Source organism: Stegostoma tigrinum, chromosome 14, assembly GCF_030684315.1.
Source record: "Stegostoma tigrinum isolate sSteTig4 chromosome 14, sSteTig4.hap1, whole genome shotgun sequence".
Classification (NCBI taxonomy): Eukaryota; Metazoa; Chordata; class Chondrichthyes; order Orectolobiformes; family Stegostomatidae; genus Stegostoma; species Stegostoma tigrinum.
The window spans coordinates 45,942,259-45,956,003 of NC_081367.1; the positions used below are offsets into that span (position 1 = coordinate 45,942,259).

General features: G+C 37.5%; 1 protein-coding gene across 3 annotated transcripts in view; it reads right to left on the reverse strand.

The window, feature by feature from the left end:
- The window catches only part of atp11b (ATPase phospholipid transporting 11B), a 178,517-nt gene that overhangs the window by 67,304 nt on the left and 97,468 nt on the right, over positions 1–13,745 (reverse strand). For all 3 annotated transcript variants that reach the window (XM_048542084.2, XM_048542086.2, XM_048542085.2), the window contains 3 exons: positions 12,883–13,021; positions 5,109–5,174; positions 1,667–1,770 (listed from right to left, as the gene is read on the reverse strand). In XM_048542084.2, the coding sequence (XP_048398041.1) occupies positions 1,667–1,770; positions 5,109–5,174; positions 12,883–13,021 (309 nt within the window). The remainder of the gene's footprint in view (positions 1–1,666; positions 1,771–5,108; positions 5,175–12,882; positions 13,022–13,745) is intronic.

Here is a 13,745-nt window from a genome sequence, read left to right on the forward strand (position 1 = left end):
ATATCATCTGAGATGTCATCAAGAACAGGAAGAAGAAAGATCTCCATGCCTGATTGCCATGCTAGTGATTGAATTCTAAGAGGAGAACCCATCGAACAGCAAGAGGCACTGTTACAAAGAAGAATTAGGGAAATTAAGAACCATTGATGGACTGAGAAAGCTAAGCACTTGTAACTCTCAACAGGCACAACATCTGGGGGTTCTTCAGTGTAACAAATGGGCCTAGCACCTCTGGTTTCAAACTGGTGTGCAGTTAGGACAGAAGCCTTTCGACAGAAAGGGAATAAAACAATAGCCTCTGATGAACACAGCATAGTAAAGAACTCTTAAACAGTGATACAATTGTACAGGCTGTGCTTGAGGAAATCCTCCAATTCTCCAAGGATGCTCCTGGAATTCCACTGAGAGTGGTAGAAGTTGAAGGTGCCATTAGACGTGAAGAATGGAAAAGCCACAGGAGTAGATGGGATTCCATTGAACATTTCAAATTTGGAGGAGCATAGCTTACTCATCATCTCAAACAACTGTTCTTGAAAATCCTTGCTCAGGCAACTGCTCAATTCACCCACAATAGACTGTTTCTCTCCCACCTGTTGCTCATACACTCAGTCTATGAACAGTAAATGGTAGGAGGAAAGGCCCATGGCTGGAGGTTCAGCTCTTCATTGATCCTGCTTATGACATGACTTTACTCCAGCTCTTCACCAATTCTACTTATGACGTGACTTTACTCTGACTGATCACAACTGGACTGAGATAACTTTCCAAAAAAATCATTACAAGCAGCACAAGGGCTGATTACTGATCAAGCCATTGGGCATGAAGTAACAATTTAACTTATTATGCTATTCTTAAATTTAGAGATTGCTTTATATTCACACCATCTTTCTTCATTTTCAAACTTTTGTTTCAGTTTTGTTTTACAGTACTATAATATTGAATGTTTAAAAATTTGGCTCTAGAACAAAGTCCACATTTTTTGTGACCTTTGTATTCAGCCATTGAAAAGAGCTGATGAATAGTCAGACAAAAAAAAGCAGAATTGAAATAAATTAACACACAAGATCAATAATTACATGACGGATTGGTGCAACCCTTCAAAAGCTTTCCAAGGATGACATCTGGATTCCCAGGTTTAAAATTTTCAGGAGAGATTAAACAAATTAGGCTTGCTATCTCTAGAACTGAGAAGGTTAAGAAGTGATCTGAAGAGCAGGAAATGACAGAGTAGATAAAGTTGAACTATTTTCACTTGTTGGAGATTCTAGAACCAGAGCACATAGTCTGTAAATGTGGGCCAGACCATTCAGGAAAGATGTTAGAAAGCACTTCTACACACAAGGGTGGTAAAAATTTGAAACCATCTTCCACAAATGGCAGTTGTTGCTAGACTGGTTATTAATTTTTAAGTGTGAGCTAATTTGTTTCTTGCTGAGCAGGGCTATTAAGGGATATGGACCAAAGGCAATTCCACAGTATTAGACCACAGATCAGCAATCTGACTGATTTGGCAGAACAGGAACAAGGAGTGAATAGCCTAATTTTGTTTCTATATTCCTATAACGTTAAATATTTACATTCAATTTATTGAAATATCTAGTTGCATTTTTCATAATGGAACACAGATATTCATATATTCTGTCAGTCAGTACAAATCACTACTCACCAAATTATTGCTCCATAAAGCAAAGAGAATCCGAAGTAAAAAATTATCGAGCCCCACGTAACAAAGTGATTTATCCAGGTCCAGTAGTGTGTCTCAATTCCAAGCTGATTTTTGTTTTGAAACAGAAGATGGAGTGAAAAAGAAAACATGGGCTTAATTTTTTTAAAAAAGGATTACAAGGAAAACAGCAAACACACCTGGCATGAAATAAAATAGTTTAAAAGAAATTCCAATTAAAAACTTTGTTGTCTTGACCTTAAAATTCTATATTAGTAACTTCAAATGAAATCAAGTCATTGTCAAGATTATGAACCAGTCAAGTGAATAATTAACAATGGAAAACAACATTCATTTTTTAATAGTTTAATTATGAGATTCTCATTTCACACATAGAGGTGATTATTTCAGGATCTTCAAGAAATTTTTATTATTTACAGTTACTTGTAATGCCACTCTACAAAACGGCAAATAGTTAACAATGCCAACATAACAAAATGAAAACAAATATACCCACAGGTGGCCATATCTTATTTTGAAAAATTGTACAAATATATTTCATGTTAAAGATTCTTTAGTGCATACAGATTAAATGGTTTTAAAACAGCTCCTGAGCAGATGATTCAGTGAAGAGGTATGCATTAGATCCCAAATATTCAATGAATCAATAAGAGCCTGAGACAAAACACTGGGGATCTATGGTGCCAGCTTAATGTTCTAAGGACAAGCTGCAGATTGTGAAATATGAATTCAATAAAAACCTGGAATTTAAAAAAAATCTAGTTTAATGGTGACCATACAATGATTATCAAATAGTGTAAATGACCACCTTGTTCATTAATTCCCTTTAGAGAAGAAAATCCCATCCTTACCTAGTCTGCCTACGTATGACTCCAGACTCCCACCAAAATAGCTGACTTTTAAATGCCCTCTGAAATAGCCCTCGCTGGCCACTCAGTTCCAAGGGTGATTAAGAATGGGCAATACAAGCTAACTGAATGAATTCAAAAAAAAGAAAGGATCTTCCACTGATAGCTGGTGATCTTGAAATGTACCCAGAGAAATTTCAATGGCAGGGCCATAAATCTAAATGATAATTATACTTTAGATCAAAGGCAGATAAATTATTGGAGCACATGAATTAGATCAGAGTGAAAAAGGGTTTTCCTAATTTCCTGTTCCCAGGAGAGAAAACCTTCATTTATACATTACTGATCTAGAAGAACTGAGGGCATTATTGCTAAGTTTGCAGATGACAAAAGTAGGTGGTGGGAATAGTTAGTGTTTATGAAACAGGGGGCTGCAGGAGTACTTGGGCAGGCTGTAAAAATGACACCACTTCACATTAACAGTGTAACGCTAGAACATGGCATAATTGTCCCATTCTATATAAAGTAATATATCATTTGACATTGTATGAAAATAAACAAGTCAAAGGGTGATATACACATACACACAAAGAATTAGTTGGCTCTATTTGACGTTGTTTTTATGCTATTTGTTAGAATATGGGACACAACCTCAGGAACTGATTGCAAAGTGGCAGCTGGAATACAGTACGGAAAAGTGTGAGGTTACACACTTTCGTAGGAAGACTACAGGTATGCAGTTTTCTAAACGTGAAAAAGCTTCATACATTTAAGGCACAAAGGGACTTGGGAGTCCTAGTTCCAGGATTCTCTTAAAGTTAACATGCAGGTTCCGTGGTCAATAAGGAAGGCAAATACAATGTTAGATTTCACTTCAAGAGGCTGAGAACAGAAGAGCAGCAACGGACTGCTGAGGCTGTAGAATGCTCTGATCAGACCATGTTTGGAATATTGAGCATTTTTGAACATCGTATATAAGGAACGATATGCTGCCATTGGAGGGGGTCCAGAAGAAGTTTACATAATGATCCCAGAGATGAAGGGCTTGTCATACAAGGAACAGTTGAGGACCCTGGATGTGTAGTCAAGAGTTGAGAAGGATTCAGATGATCGGACTGAAACTTACACAATACGGACAGGCCTGGATAGAGTGGATATGGTGAACATGTTTCCACTAGTAGGAGAGACTAGGACAGAGGACACGGCCTCAGTGAAGGGATGTCCGTTCAGGACTGAGATGAGGAAGGATTTCTTCAGCCGGAGGGTGGTGAATCTGTGGAACTCTCTTACGAAGGCTGTGGACCTCAAGTCATTGTGTATTGAGGACAGAGATAGATAGGTTTTCAATTAATGCCGGGAATCAAGCATTTTGGGAAGAAGGCAGAAGAATGGGATTGAGAAATATATCAGCCATGATGGAATGCCGGAGCAGACCATTGGGCCAAATGGCCTGATCCTGCTCCTATACCTTATGATTTTAAATGATATGTACAAGTCAAGTCCTTGCTAAATAGGTACAAGCTTAGTATCTCTCATAACCAAACATTTGATAATTCAGTAATTTAAACCAACAAAATTAAAATACTCTTAGATTGCTGCTGTATATTTTAGATTGTGGTGTACTGCTGAGGAACCAGTTTATAATTGTACTTTGAAGTTGAGAGTCAGCTGGTCTCAGCTGGGAATAAAGATATTTCAAACTCCAGTTCTTTAAGAGAAAATAGTTGCCAAAGAAATAAAGATGTATTTAATTTTAATGTAAACAATCCATTTTGACTCGCTCAATTCTTAAGTTTTTTTCCTTTTAGATGTATATTCACTATGATTGTTATTGCATTCAGGATGTTGAAAGTACCAATATTTGTAAGCCCTCTTAAGCAAACAGCAATTAAATACAACATGATTCAAGGATATGCTTACTCAACAGTTTGAATCTGTGGCTGTAAAAATGATACCACTTCACATTAACAGTGTAACGCTAGAACATGGTATAATTGTCCCATTCTATATAAAGTAATATATCATTTGACATTGAATGACAATAAACAATTCAAAGGGTAATATACACATACACACACACAATTAGTTGGCTCTATTTGACATTGTTTTTATGCTATTTGTTAGAATGTGGAACACAACCTCAGGAACTGATTGCAAAAATGTTTGGTGCTTTTAAATAGAAACTAGATGAGCTTAATGAAAAATGGAATATAACAATATGGTGAAAGGCTGAAATAAGATAGATGCATTGCCAGAAGACTGTGTGGAGTATTAAAAAAAGAGACTGGCTCGGCTGAAAGAAATCAGAGCACATACCAGGCCAAAGTAACATGTTTGCTTGAATTAGCTTTTACTCAACGATACAAATTTTTATATTTTTCACATAATGCAGAGCCAACAAAAAGGTAGCCTTCAAAATCTAATAACTTAATTTTATGATGCCCGTTGTCAGTACTGATTTATACAATTTGTGTCACAAAATGAAATTAGCACAGAAAAGTGTAAATTGGCACAAAAACACTTCAATAAATTTCCCCGTATTGTTTAGGCCCTCAGCTTTAATACCGTGCACTTACCTTTAAAGTAACCGTGATAAACATCACTGTAAAAACCAGAAAGCCGAATGTCCAGTTTCCAGACATCTAAATGCAAGAAGAGACAAGTTAAAACACAAGTTCTGATCTTCTACAAACCTCACAAAGAATGCATACTAATGACTAAGAAAGTGAAGTAATTGATGAAGTATTACCTTTGCTAGAAAGCAAGAAATCTCTCCTCTGTAAATTTCAATAATTATAATATTAAACAGATGGGATAGCAATCTAAATAGCCTAATTTACTCATTTGTTTAAGTAAACTAAAATCACTTTTGTAGTTAACAATTACAAATCCTCATCAAATTGAAGACTAAGAGCTTGGTTCAATCCTGATGCCTGCATGGAGATCAGCTTGAGTCAACAGGAAAGAAGTATAAAACTATGTTTACATTGCTTTCTGGAAAAGCAGGACTTATGCGTGTTTGAATATACGCACTAAATTCTGCTCAATTGTAAAACACAGCCAATAAAAAGTTTCACATCATAGACAAAAGCTAAACGTTTTCAAACACTTGGACTTTAAAGGAAGGCTGCATAGTGTTTCTTAAACCTCAAAACATAAAATGTTAATGCTCGCTGTGATCACAATTAAATGTAAATATTTAGCCAAGCAGTGTAAGATAACTTGTTTAAGAATGCCTTATGTCAATTCCAGTTCGTGATCACAGATATGAATTGAATTTTCCTGAACATAAATTGATCAAAGTCGGGTGCAGCTGGTATATTAACTTAAGGATAACGGATGCATGGGGATATCATCTGCAAACTTCCCTCCAAGCCATACACCATCCTGACTTGGAATTGTATTATTGTTTCTTCACGTCATGTGGTCAAAACCCTGGAATAATGTTCTTAACAGTACTGTGGGTATTCATACACCAATTGACTGCAGCAGTTCAAAATGGTGATTTAAGGGCAATTAAGGATGGTTAATTAAAAATGTTGGCAATGTTACTGATGCTTGCATGCTATTACAGAATTTTAAAGAGATAATAGGGGACTATCATTGCCTAACCCTATCCAGCCATGTCAAGGGGCACATCATTGAGTGTAAATTCATCACTAAGTCTCCACAGCATCTTTACTTGGGATTCAAAGTGCGACTCGTTAGAGTCAAGACTGCTAATCCATGACTATACTAGAATCCTGTGGTTTCAAAGCTTGTATTTATTTTGAGATGGCCCGTAACTGAAAAGGGAAATAAAATTATTCCTGCTAGATGCTAATGAAGCAAAAATTTAAAGTTAAGTTGGAAACCAAACCTTCTTTGGATGGGCTGAACTTGGTTGAAAGTACAAAAAGGATAGTTGATCAATTCCAGCTCAGAGGAAATTGATGAGCCTCGTAATAGAAAACAGTAAGCAGGAAATGACAAGGTACAGAGCTGGAGAATAAGCAAATACACAACTGTTGCAGTTACTTCTGCTACGTGAAGGTAATATTGGTGAATCAAGCTTATCTAGAATGAGTTAAGGAGCTTATGCAAACATGTGGTATTTTTGGTGAAGTCCATGTCAAAGGAACTCCGATTCGTTGTGCGTGGCTGTCAGCTGGGGAGGAGGCTAACTCCTGAAAGAAGCCCAAGAAGTTTAAGGAAGGAATAGCAGGACGTTTTGAAAAGCTTAATATAATCAAACTTTCAACATGACTATGTAAAAGGAAAAATCATCTTTGACGAATTTGACAGCATTCTTGAGGATAAATGACAAGACGAGTTGATGACGGAGAACTGGCAAATGTGGTGCATTTGGATTTTCAGAAAGTATTTGATTAGTTGTCACAAAATGGTTATTTCACAAGATAACAGTTCACCTTAATGGGGTAAAGTATCAGCATGGATTCAGGATTGGTTAACACAAGACAGAGTTAGATTAATGGGTCCTTTCAAGTTGGAGAAGAGGGTAGAGTTTAATGAGTTCATATTTGCAAATTACACAAAAGTAGCTGGAAGGGCATTCTGTAAGTGAATCAAAAGGAATCACAAGAGTATACATATTGGGTGCATGAGTGGGTAGAGCTTTGGCAAATGAGGTTCAGTTCAGGAAAACGTGAGGTCTCTTTGGTAGAAAAAATTAAAAGGCAGAACATTATTTAAATAGAGAGAAACTCCAAAAAACGTGCAGTACAGAGGGATTCAGGTGTTCCTGTGCATGAATTTGGATACAAAATTAGCTCCAGGGTAGGAGACAGAGGGTGGTTGTGGTGGAGGGCTGGTTTTGTACTGGAGGCCTGTGGCCAGCAGTGTGCTGCAAGGATCGGTGTTGGGTCCGCCGTTTTTCATCATTAATATAAATTATTTGGATGGAAATATAGGAGGTACGGTTACTAAGTTTGGCGGTGTCATGGAGTGAAGGGAGTTACCTCTTGGTACAATGGGACCACAATCAGATGGGCTGATGGGCCAAGGAATGGCAGATGGAGTTGAATCTAGATAAATGCGAGTCAGTACATTTTGGTAGGGCAAATCATGGCAGAACTTATACATTTAATGGTGAGGTTCTGGGGAGTGTTACTGAACAAAGAGATCTTGGTGTACAGGTTCATAACTCCTTGAAAGTGGTGTTCCAGGTGGACAGGGTACTGAAGGAGGCGTTTGGCAGATTTGCATTGTGTATAGGAGTTGGGACGTCATGATGCAGCTGTCCAGGACATTGGTTTGGCCACTTTTAGATACTGCATTCAATTCTGGTCTCCTTCCAATAAGAAAGATGCTGTGAAACTTGAAAAGATTCAGAAAAAATTTACAAGACGTTGCCAGGATTTGAACTGTAGGGAGAGGCCAAATAGGCTGGAGCAATTTTCCCTGGAGCATCAGAGGCTGAAGGGTGACCGTCTTGAGGTTTATAAAATCACGAGCGGCATTAATATGGTGAATATCAAAATCTTTTCCTCAGGGTAGAGAAATCCAAAACTAAAGGGAATAGGTTTAAGGTGAGAGCGGAAATATTTAAACGGGACCTAAGGGGTAATGTCTATGAAATGAGCCGCCAGAGGGAGTGGTGAAGGCTGGTAGAAATGCAATATTTAAAAGGCATCTGGATGGATATATGAATAGGAAGGATTTAGAGGGATATGGGCCAAATGCTGACAAATGGGTCTAGATTAATCTAAGATATCTGTTCAGAATGGACAAGTTGGAACGAAGGATCTGTTTTTGTGCTGTACATCTCTCAGACTCTAAATACAAAAGGTCAGCCTAGAGGGGTAGCAAGTAATTATACGGCCAATAGAATTGTGGCCTTTATGCTAGTAAGTTGGAGTTTAAAAACAGGGAAGCCTTGTTACAATACAGGCTGCACCCTGGAATAATATATGCAATTTTCATCCCCTTACATCATTGTTTTTAAAAAGAGTGATGCACTTGATTGGAGGCAGTTCAAAAAGAGATTCACTGGGATGGAAAGGTTGAGTTATCAAGAACAGCTAAATATTTTAGTCCTTTTGTTTATTATCTAGAAGCATGAGGGGTGATCTTGTTGAAGTATGCAACATTCTGAGGGAGCCTAACTGAAGTAGACGTTAAAAAAAAGTTTCCTTTTGTAGATGAATCTTGATCTAGCAATCATCTTCATTGCATAAAAACCAAAAGAACTGTGGATGTTGTAAATCAGAGACAAAAACAGATCTTTCTTGGAAAGCTCAGTTGGTCTGGCAGCATCTGGGGAAAGAAATCAGACTTAACATTTTGGGTTAAGTGATCCTTCCTTGGAACAGATCCTGCCAGACCTGCTGAGCTTTTCCAGCAATTTCTACTTTTTCCTCATCATCTTTATTGATTAAGGGGGGCACTTGTAAAGCTGAGATGCAAAGGAGCTTCTCTCTTTCCCATTCCCTATCCCCTCACCCCAAAAGGATGTCTGGAATTCTCTACCTGAGACTTGTGGAGGCTATAATCTCTGAAAATATTGAGAAAGAGGAGGTAGGAAGATTTTTGAAATACTGGGAAGGGCGATTATGAGTTGGCATGAAAGAGGTGTAGGGGACTGAGCAGATCAGCCACAGTCTTGTTGAATGATTGAGGAAGATTGAGTGGCTGAGTCATCTACTCTGCTCTTATTTCGTTTATTCTTGTTACCAAATTTACATTACTACAGCATCCTTACTATTATGTTGGCCGAGATCAGTTCTTTTATCTCCTTGATTCCAATGGCCTAACGCACATTTTAAGCTTATATTGTAACAAAATGGTGCTCTATTAACCACAGATTTCCATTAGGGAGACAGGTCTTCAAAGTGCAACATGTCACATAGGACACTTGACCCACCAATCATTCTTATCAAAGAAATAATAAACAACATTCTACTATTTAATTTGGATTTTATGAGTAACACAGTTGTTGTACATTTGGACATAACCTTGCAGGTGCCAAGCGAGGCATCCTGCAAGTAAACAGTGGAATTTACATGGTTATATTCAGACAAACTACATGAAAATATTGAGTTCTACTTCATGAATGTGAAGCAATAATACACATATAGAAAGTAACTTTGTAGTTTGAAATTATAAAAGTCTCTACAATCATATTTTCAGAACTTTACTCATTAGTCTCTCTCTTTATACAGCCCTCCCAAATATATATGATAAATGAAATGCTGTGGGAAGTAAGGGAGGAAATTGCAAAACCCCTTGCAGAAATATTTGCATCATCTACAACTAAGGGTGAGATGCCTGATGACTGGAGGGTGGCTGATGATGTACCTTTGTTTAAGGAAGGTTACAAGGAGAAACCAGGGAACTATAGACCTGAATCTGACTTCAGTTGTGGGTAAATTATTGGAGGCGATTATAAAAAATACGATTTATGGACATTTACAGGGGAAGATATTGATTAGCGATAGTCAGCATGGTTTTGTGTGGGGAAAATCATGTAACAAAAACTTGACAATTTTTTGAGGAAGTTACCAAAAAGATTGATAAGGACATAGAAGATGCCTTTGTTTATTTGGATTTTAGTAAAGCCTTTAACAAGGTTCCACATGGTAGACTAATTAGTAAAGTTAGGTCACATGGGATTCAGGGTGAGCTTGCCAATTGGATACATAATTGGCTTAACACAGGTGGAGGTAATGGTGGAGGGCTGCGACCAGTGGCTTTCCACAGGGATTGGTGCTGGGTCCTCTTTGGTTTGTCATTTATATAAATGATTCGGATAGGAATATAGAAGGCATGGTTTGTACATTTGTGGATAACACCAAAATTGATGGCATAGTAGACATTGAAGAAGATTTTCTAAGATTACAAAAGGATCTTGATCAAATGGGTCAATGGGCTGAAAAAAGGCAGTTGGGAATTCAATCTGGATAAATACAAGATCAAGCATTTTTGTACAACAAATGAGGGTAAGGCTTATACAATTGGTGGTAGGGCCTTGGTACTGTTGTAGAACAGAGGGACCTAGGGGCACAGGTACATAATTCTTTGAGGTTTATGTCACAAATAGACAGGGTGGTTAAAAAAGGTGTTTGGCATGCTTGCCTTCATTGCTCAGTCCACTGAGTATAGGAGTTGGAAAGTCACATGGAGGCTGTACAGGACATTGGAGGGGCCTTTTCTGGAATACTATGTCCAATTCTGGTTGCCCAGTTATAGGAAGGATACTATCAAGCTGGAGACTGTTAGGAAGAGATGTTACCAGGATGTTGCCAGGTATTGAGGTTTTGAGTTATAAAGAAAGGCTGGAACTCACTGGAGTGTAGGAGGTTGAGAAGTGGCCTAATAGGAGTTTATAAAATAATGATGGGTGTAAATAGAGTTCATGGTAGTTGCCTTTTTCCTAGGATGGGGGATTTCAAGACGAGCAGGCATATTTTTTAAGGTGAGAGGAGAGCGATTTTAAAAAGGCATGAGGCAATTTTATCTTGTTTCCACAGAAGGTGGTTTGCATGTGGAAATGACCTTTCTGAAGCAGTAGTGGATGTGGCTACAATTACAATGTTTCAAAGAGATTTGGATAAGTACACGAATAGTGATATGGGCCAGGAGCAGGCAGGTGGGACTAGTTCAGTTTGGCATTACCGTCGGCACAGACTGGTTGGACTGAAGAGTCATACAACACGAAAACAGAGCCTATGACAACTAGCTTCCCAAGAACGGGAATGGCTACCAATTTCTTGGCAGCAATGGTAATACTTATTTACAAAGATAATTTCAGAACAAGGCTACTTTTCTCAGTATTCTAGAATTATCTATTATTTTTAGATCATTACTCACAGAAATGATGTTTTTTGTTTTACTAAGAACTTAAATTTACCTATTAGAAAGCAATAATTTACAATGTAAATTATCACATTTATGCTATATTGAACTACCTTTACACATTAGTAACAGATTGAAACGTACATGTATGCATGCAAGTAGGTATTTGTTTCACATGACTACTCTTGTTTTGAATGTCAAGTATAACAGTCAGTGGTCCTAATTTAACAAAATAATGGATAATTCCAGCACATTCTAAACTACTGTAGGCTATACAAACTATTTTAGCTTGAGTGCACTTTTACAGGTTTCAATGTTATATATATGGATAAAAACTGTTATATTGCTCATTAAAGTATTAATAAAGACTACACTTTCTATCATGTGTGCAAAAATAGATTTATGCAACTTTTTTGAACTCCATTCAATCACATATTGGAAATAATTCTAAGAAATCAAAAACCTAATTTCAAAGTACAAATTAATTGCAATACTGAATGACTAAAATATGAATGCTTCTAATTTTTTAAAAACTAAACCCTATTGTATCTCCATGAATTGAGAAATATGAAGAATGTATAGCCTTTCACCACATTTTGCCCCACCCCACAAACAATACAAAATCCAAAACAGTCAACTCTTACCAGTTGCCTGTTAGATTTCAAAATCTGAAGTCATGCATGCGATGGAAGAGAGGAAAGGAAAAAAAAACAGTAGAAAAACCAAAATTTCAAGCAGAAACAGTGCTCATTTAATGCTGAATAGTATTGGCAAGCATTTAGAAAGATGTATCAATTACAAAGCTATCAAAGGAACAAATTACAACACTTCATTCTATCCCATGTTGCACCTTCTAAAAAGAGAAAAAATGATTGGTTATGACCTCATCATATTTTCGGACAATTCCAACATGTGTTATAACTGATGAATTATCGGTTCAAATTCTCCAACTATAGTTTCTGATGCTGTTATTTATGAAGAGGATAGCATTTCAATTAGACCAGCCAGCCCTATCCAGTTTTCAGAACCAAACCTTTAGCTGTTTCTACTGAAGTTAAAGGTAAAAACTTGCCATTGTCTCAGAAAACCATAGGTTATTCCCTCAGAGACAGGCAATTGGTGGTGAGTTTAACCTGAGGTTCACCACACCTCAGGCGAGGGGTAAAATTGAAAAACCCGAACATTCATGGTAACCTCAGCAGGTGTAGGAATTGAACCTACAGCGCTGGTGTCACTCTGCATTACAAACCAGCCCTCTAGCCAAGTGAGCTAACTGAACTCCATTACTTCTGACATTATATTGACATTACATTAAATGTTAAGTCATTTCAAACACAATTTACATTATATATGATATGGCATCCTTCATCTGAATGCTATAAAGATAACATGATTTCAGTCATTTATTCTAGTCAGAACGTATGCAATCATGGAAATTCTAAAAGATGCACAGTTTCCAGCTTTTCTTCATACTTTAAAATCAAGTAAAATTTATTTGCTATGATTGAACAAAGAATGGCTTCAGAGAATTTTAGTTTTAACATAACGAAGTCCTACCTGACCATTCCCCATCATGGATGCATCATCTCCCCTCAGAAGATAAGAGCCAAAGAAAAATATAAAGGCATGACAAAATCCCAGCAGTGTCCAATACAGAAATCTTTTGAGGGACAAGACCTCGTTTCTGCTAATCTCTCTGTAAAAATAAAAAATATCAATGAGGTTATACAAAATAGCAAGAATGATTTCAGTTAATTGTCTTCCCAAATATGGCATCTTGCACAGACCTGAAGCATATTTTAACTTATTCACAATTTGAAATTAAGATCAATATGACTATTTCAAGTGAAATTCATCTGAATGGGCAAATCAATGGTAGATGCAGTATAAGTTGGATAAATGTGAGGTTATTAACTTCAGAAGCAAAAACGAGAAAGTAGATTACTACCTGAATGGCGGTAAATTGGGAGAGGGGAGTGTGCAGCCATCGGTGAAGAACGCAAATGGAATGTTGGCCTTCATTGCGAGAGGTTTTGAGTACAGGAGCAAGAATGTGTTGTAGTTATACAGGGCCTTGGAGAGGCCACACCTAGACTACAGTATGCAGTTTTGGTCTCCTTTTCTGTGGAACTATGTTCTTGATCTCAAGGGAGTGCAGTGATGGTTTACCAGGCTGATTCGGGGCAAGGCGGGACTGACGTGAACAGAGATTGACTAGGTAAGGATTGTTTTTGCTGGAGTTCAGGCGAATAAGAGGTGATCTCATAGAGACTTGACAGGGCTAGACAGGGTAGATGCAGGGAGGATGCTCCCACAACCAGAGGTCAGTCTGAGAATTCAGGGTAGGCTATTTAGGACAGAGATGAGGAGACAAGTAAGCCTGTGGAATTCATTACCACAGGAAGTAGTTGATGCAAAAA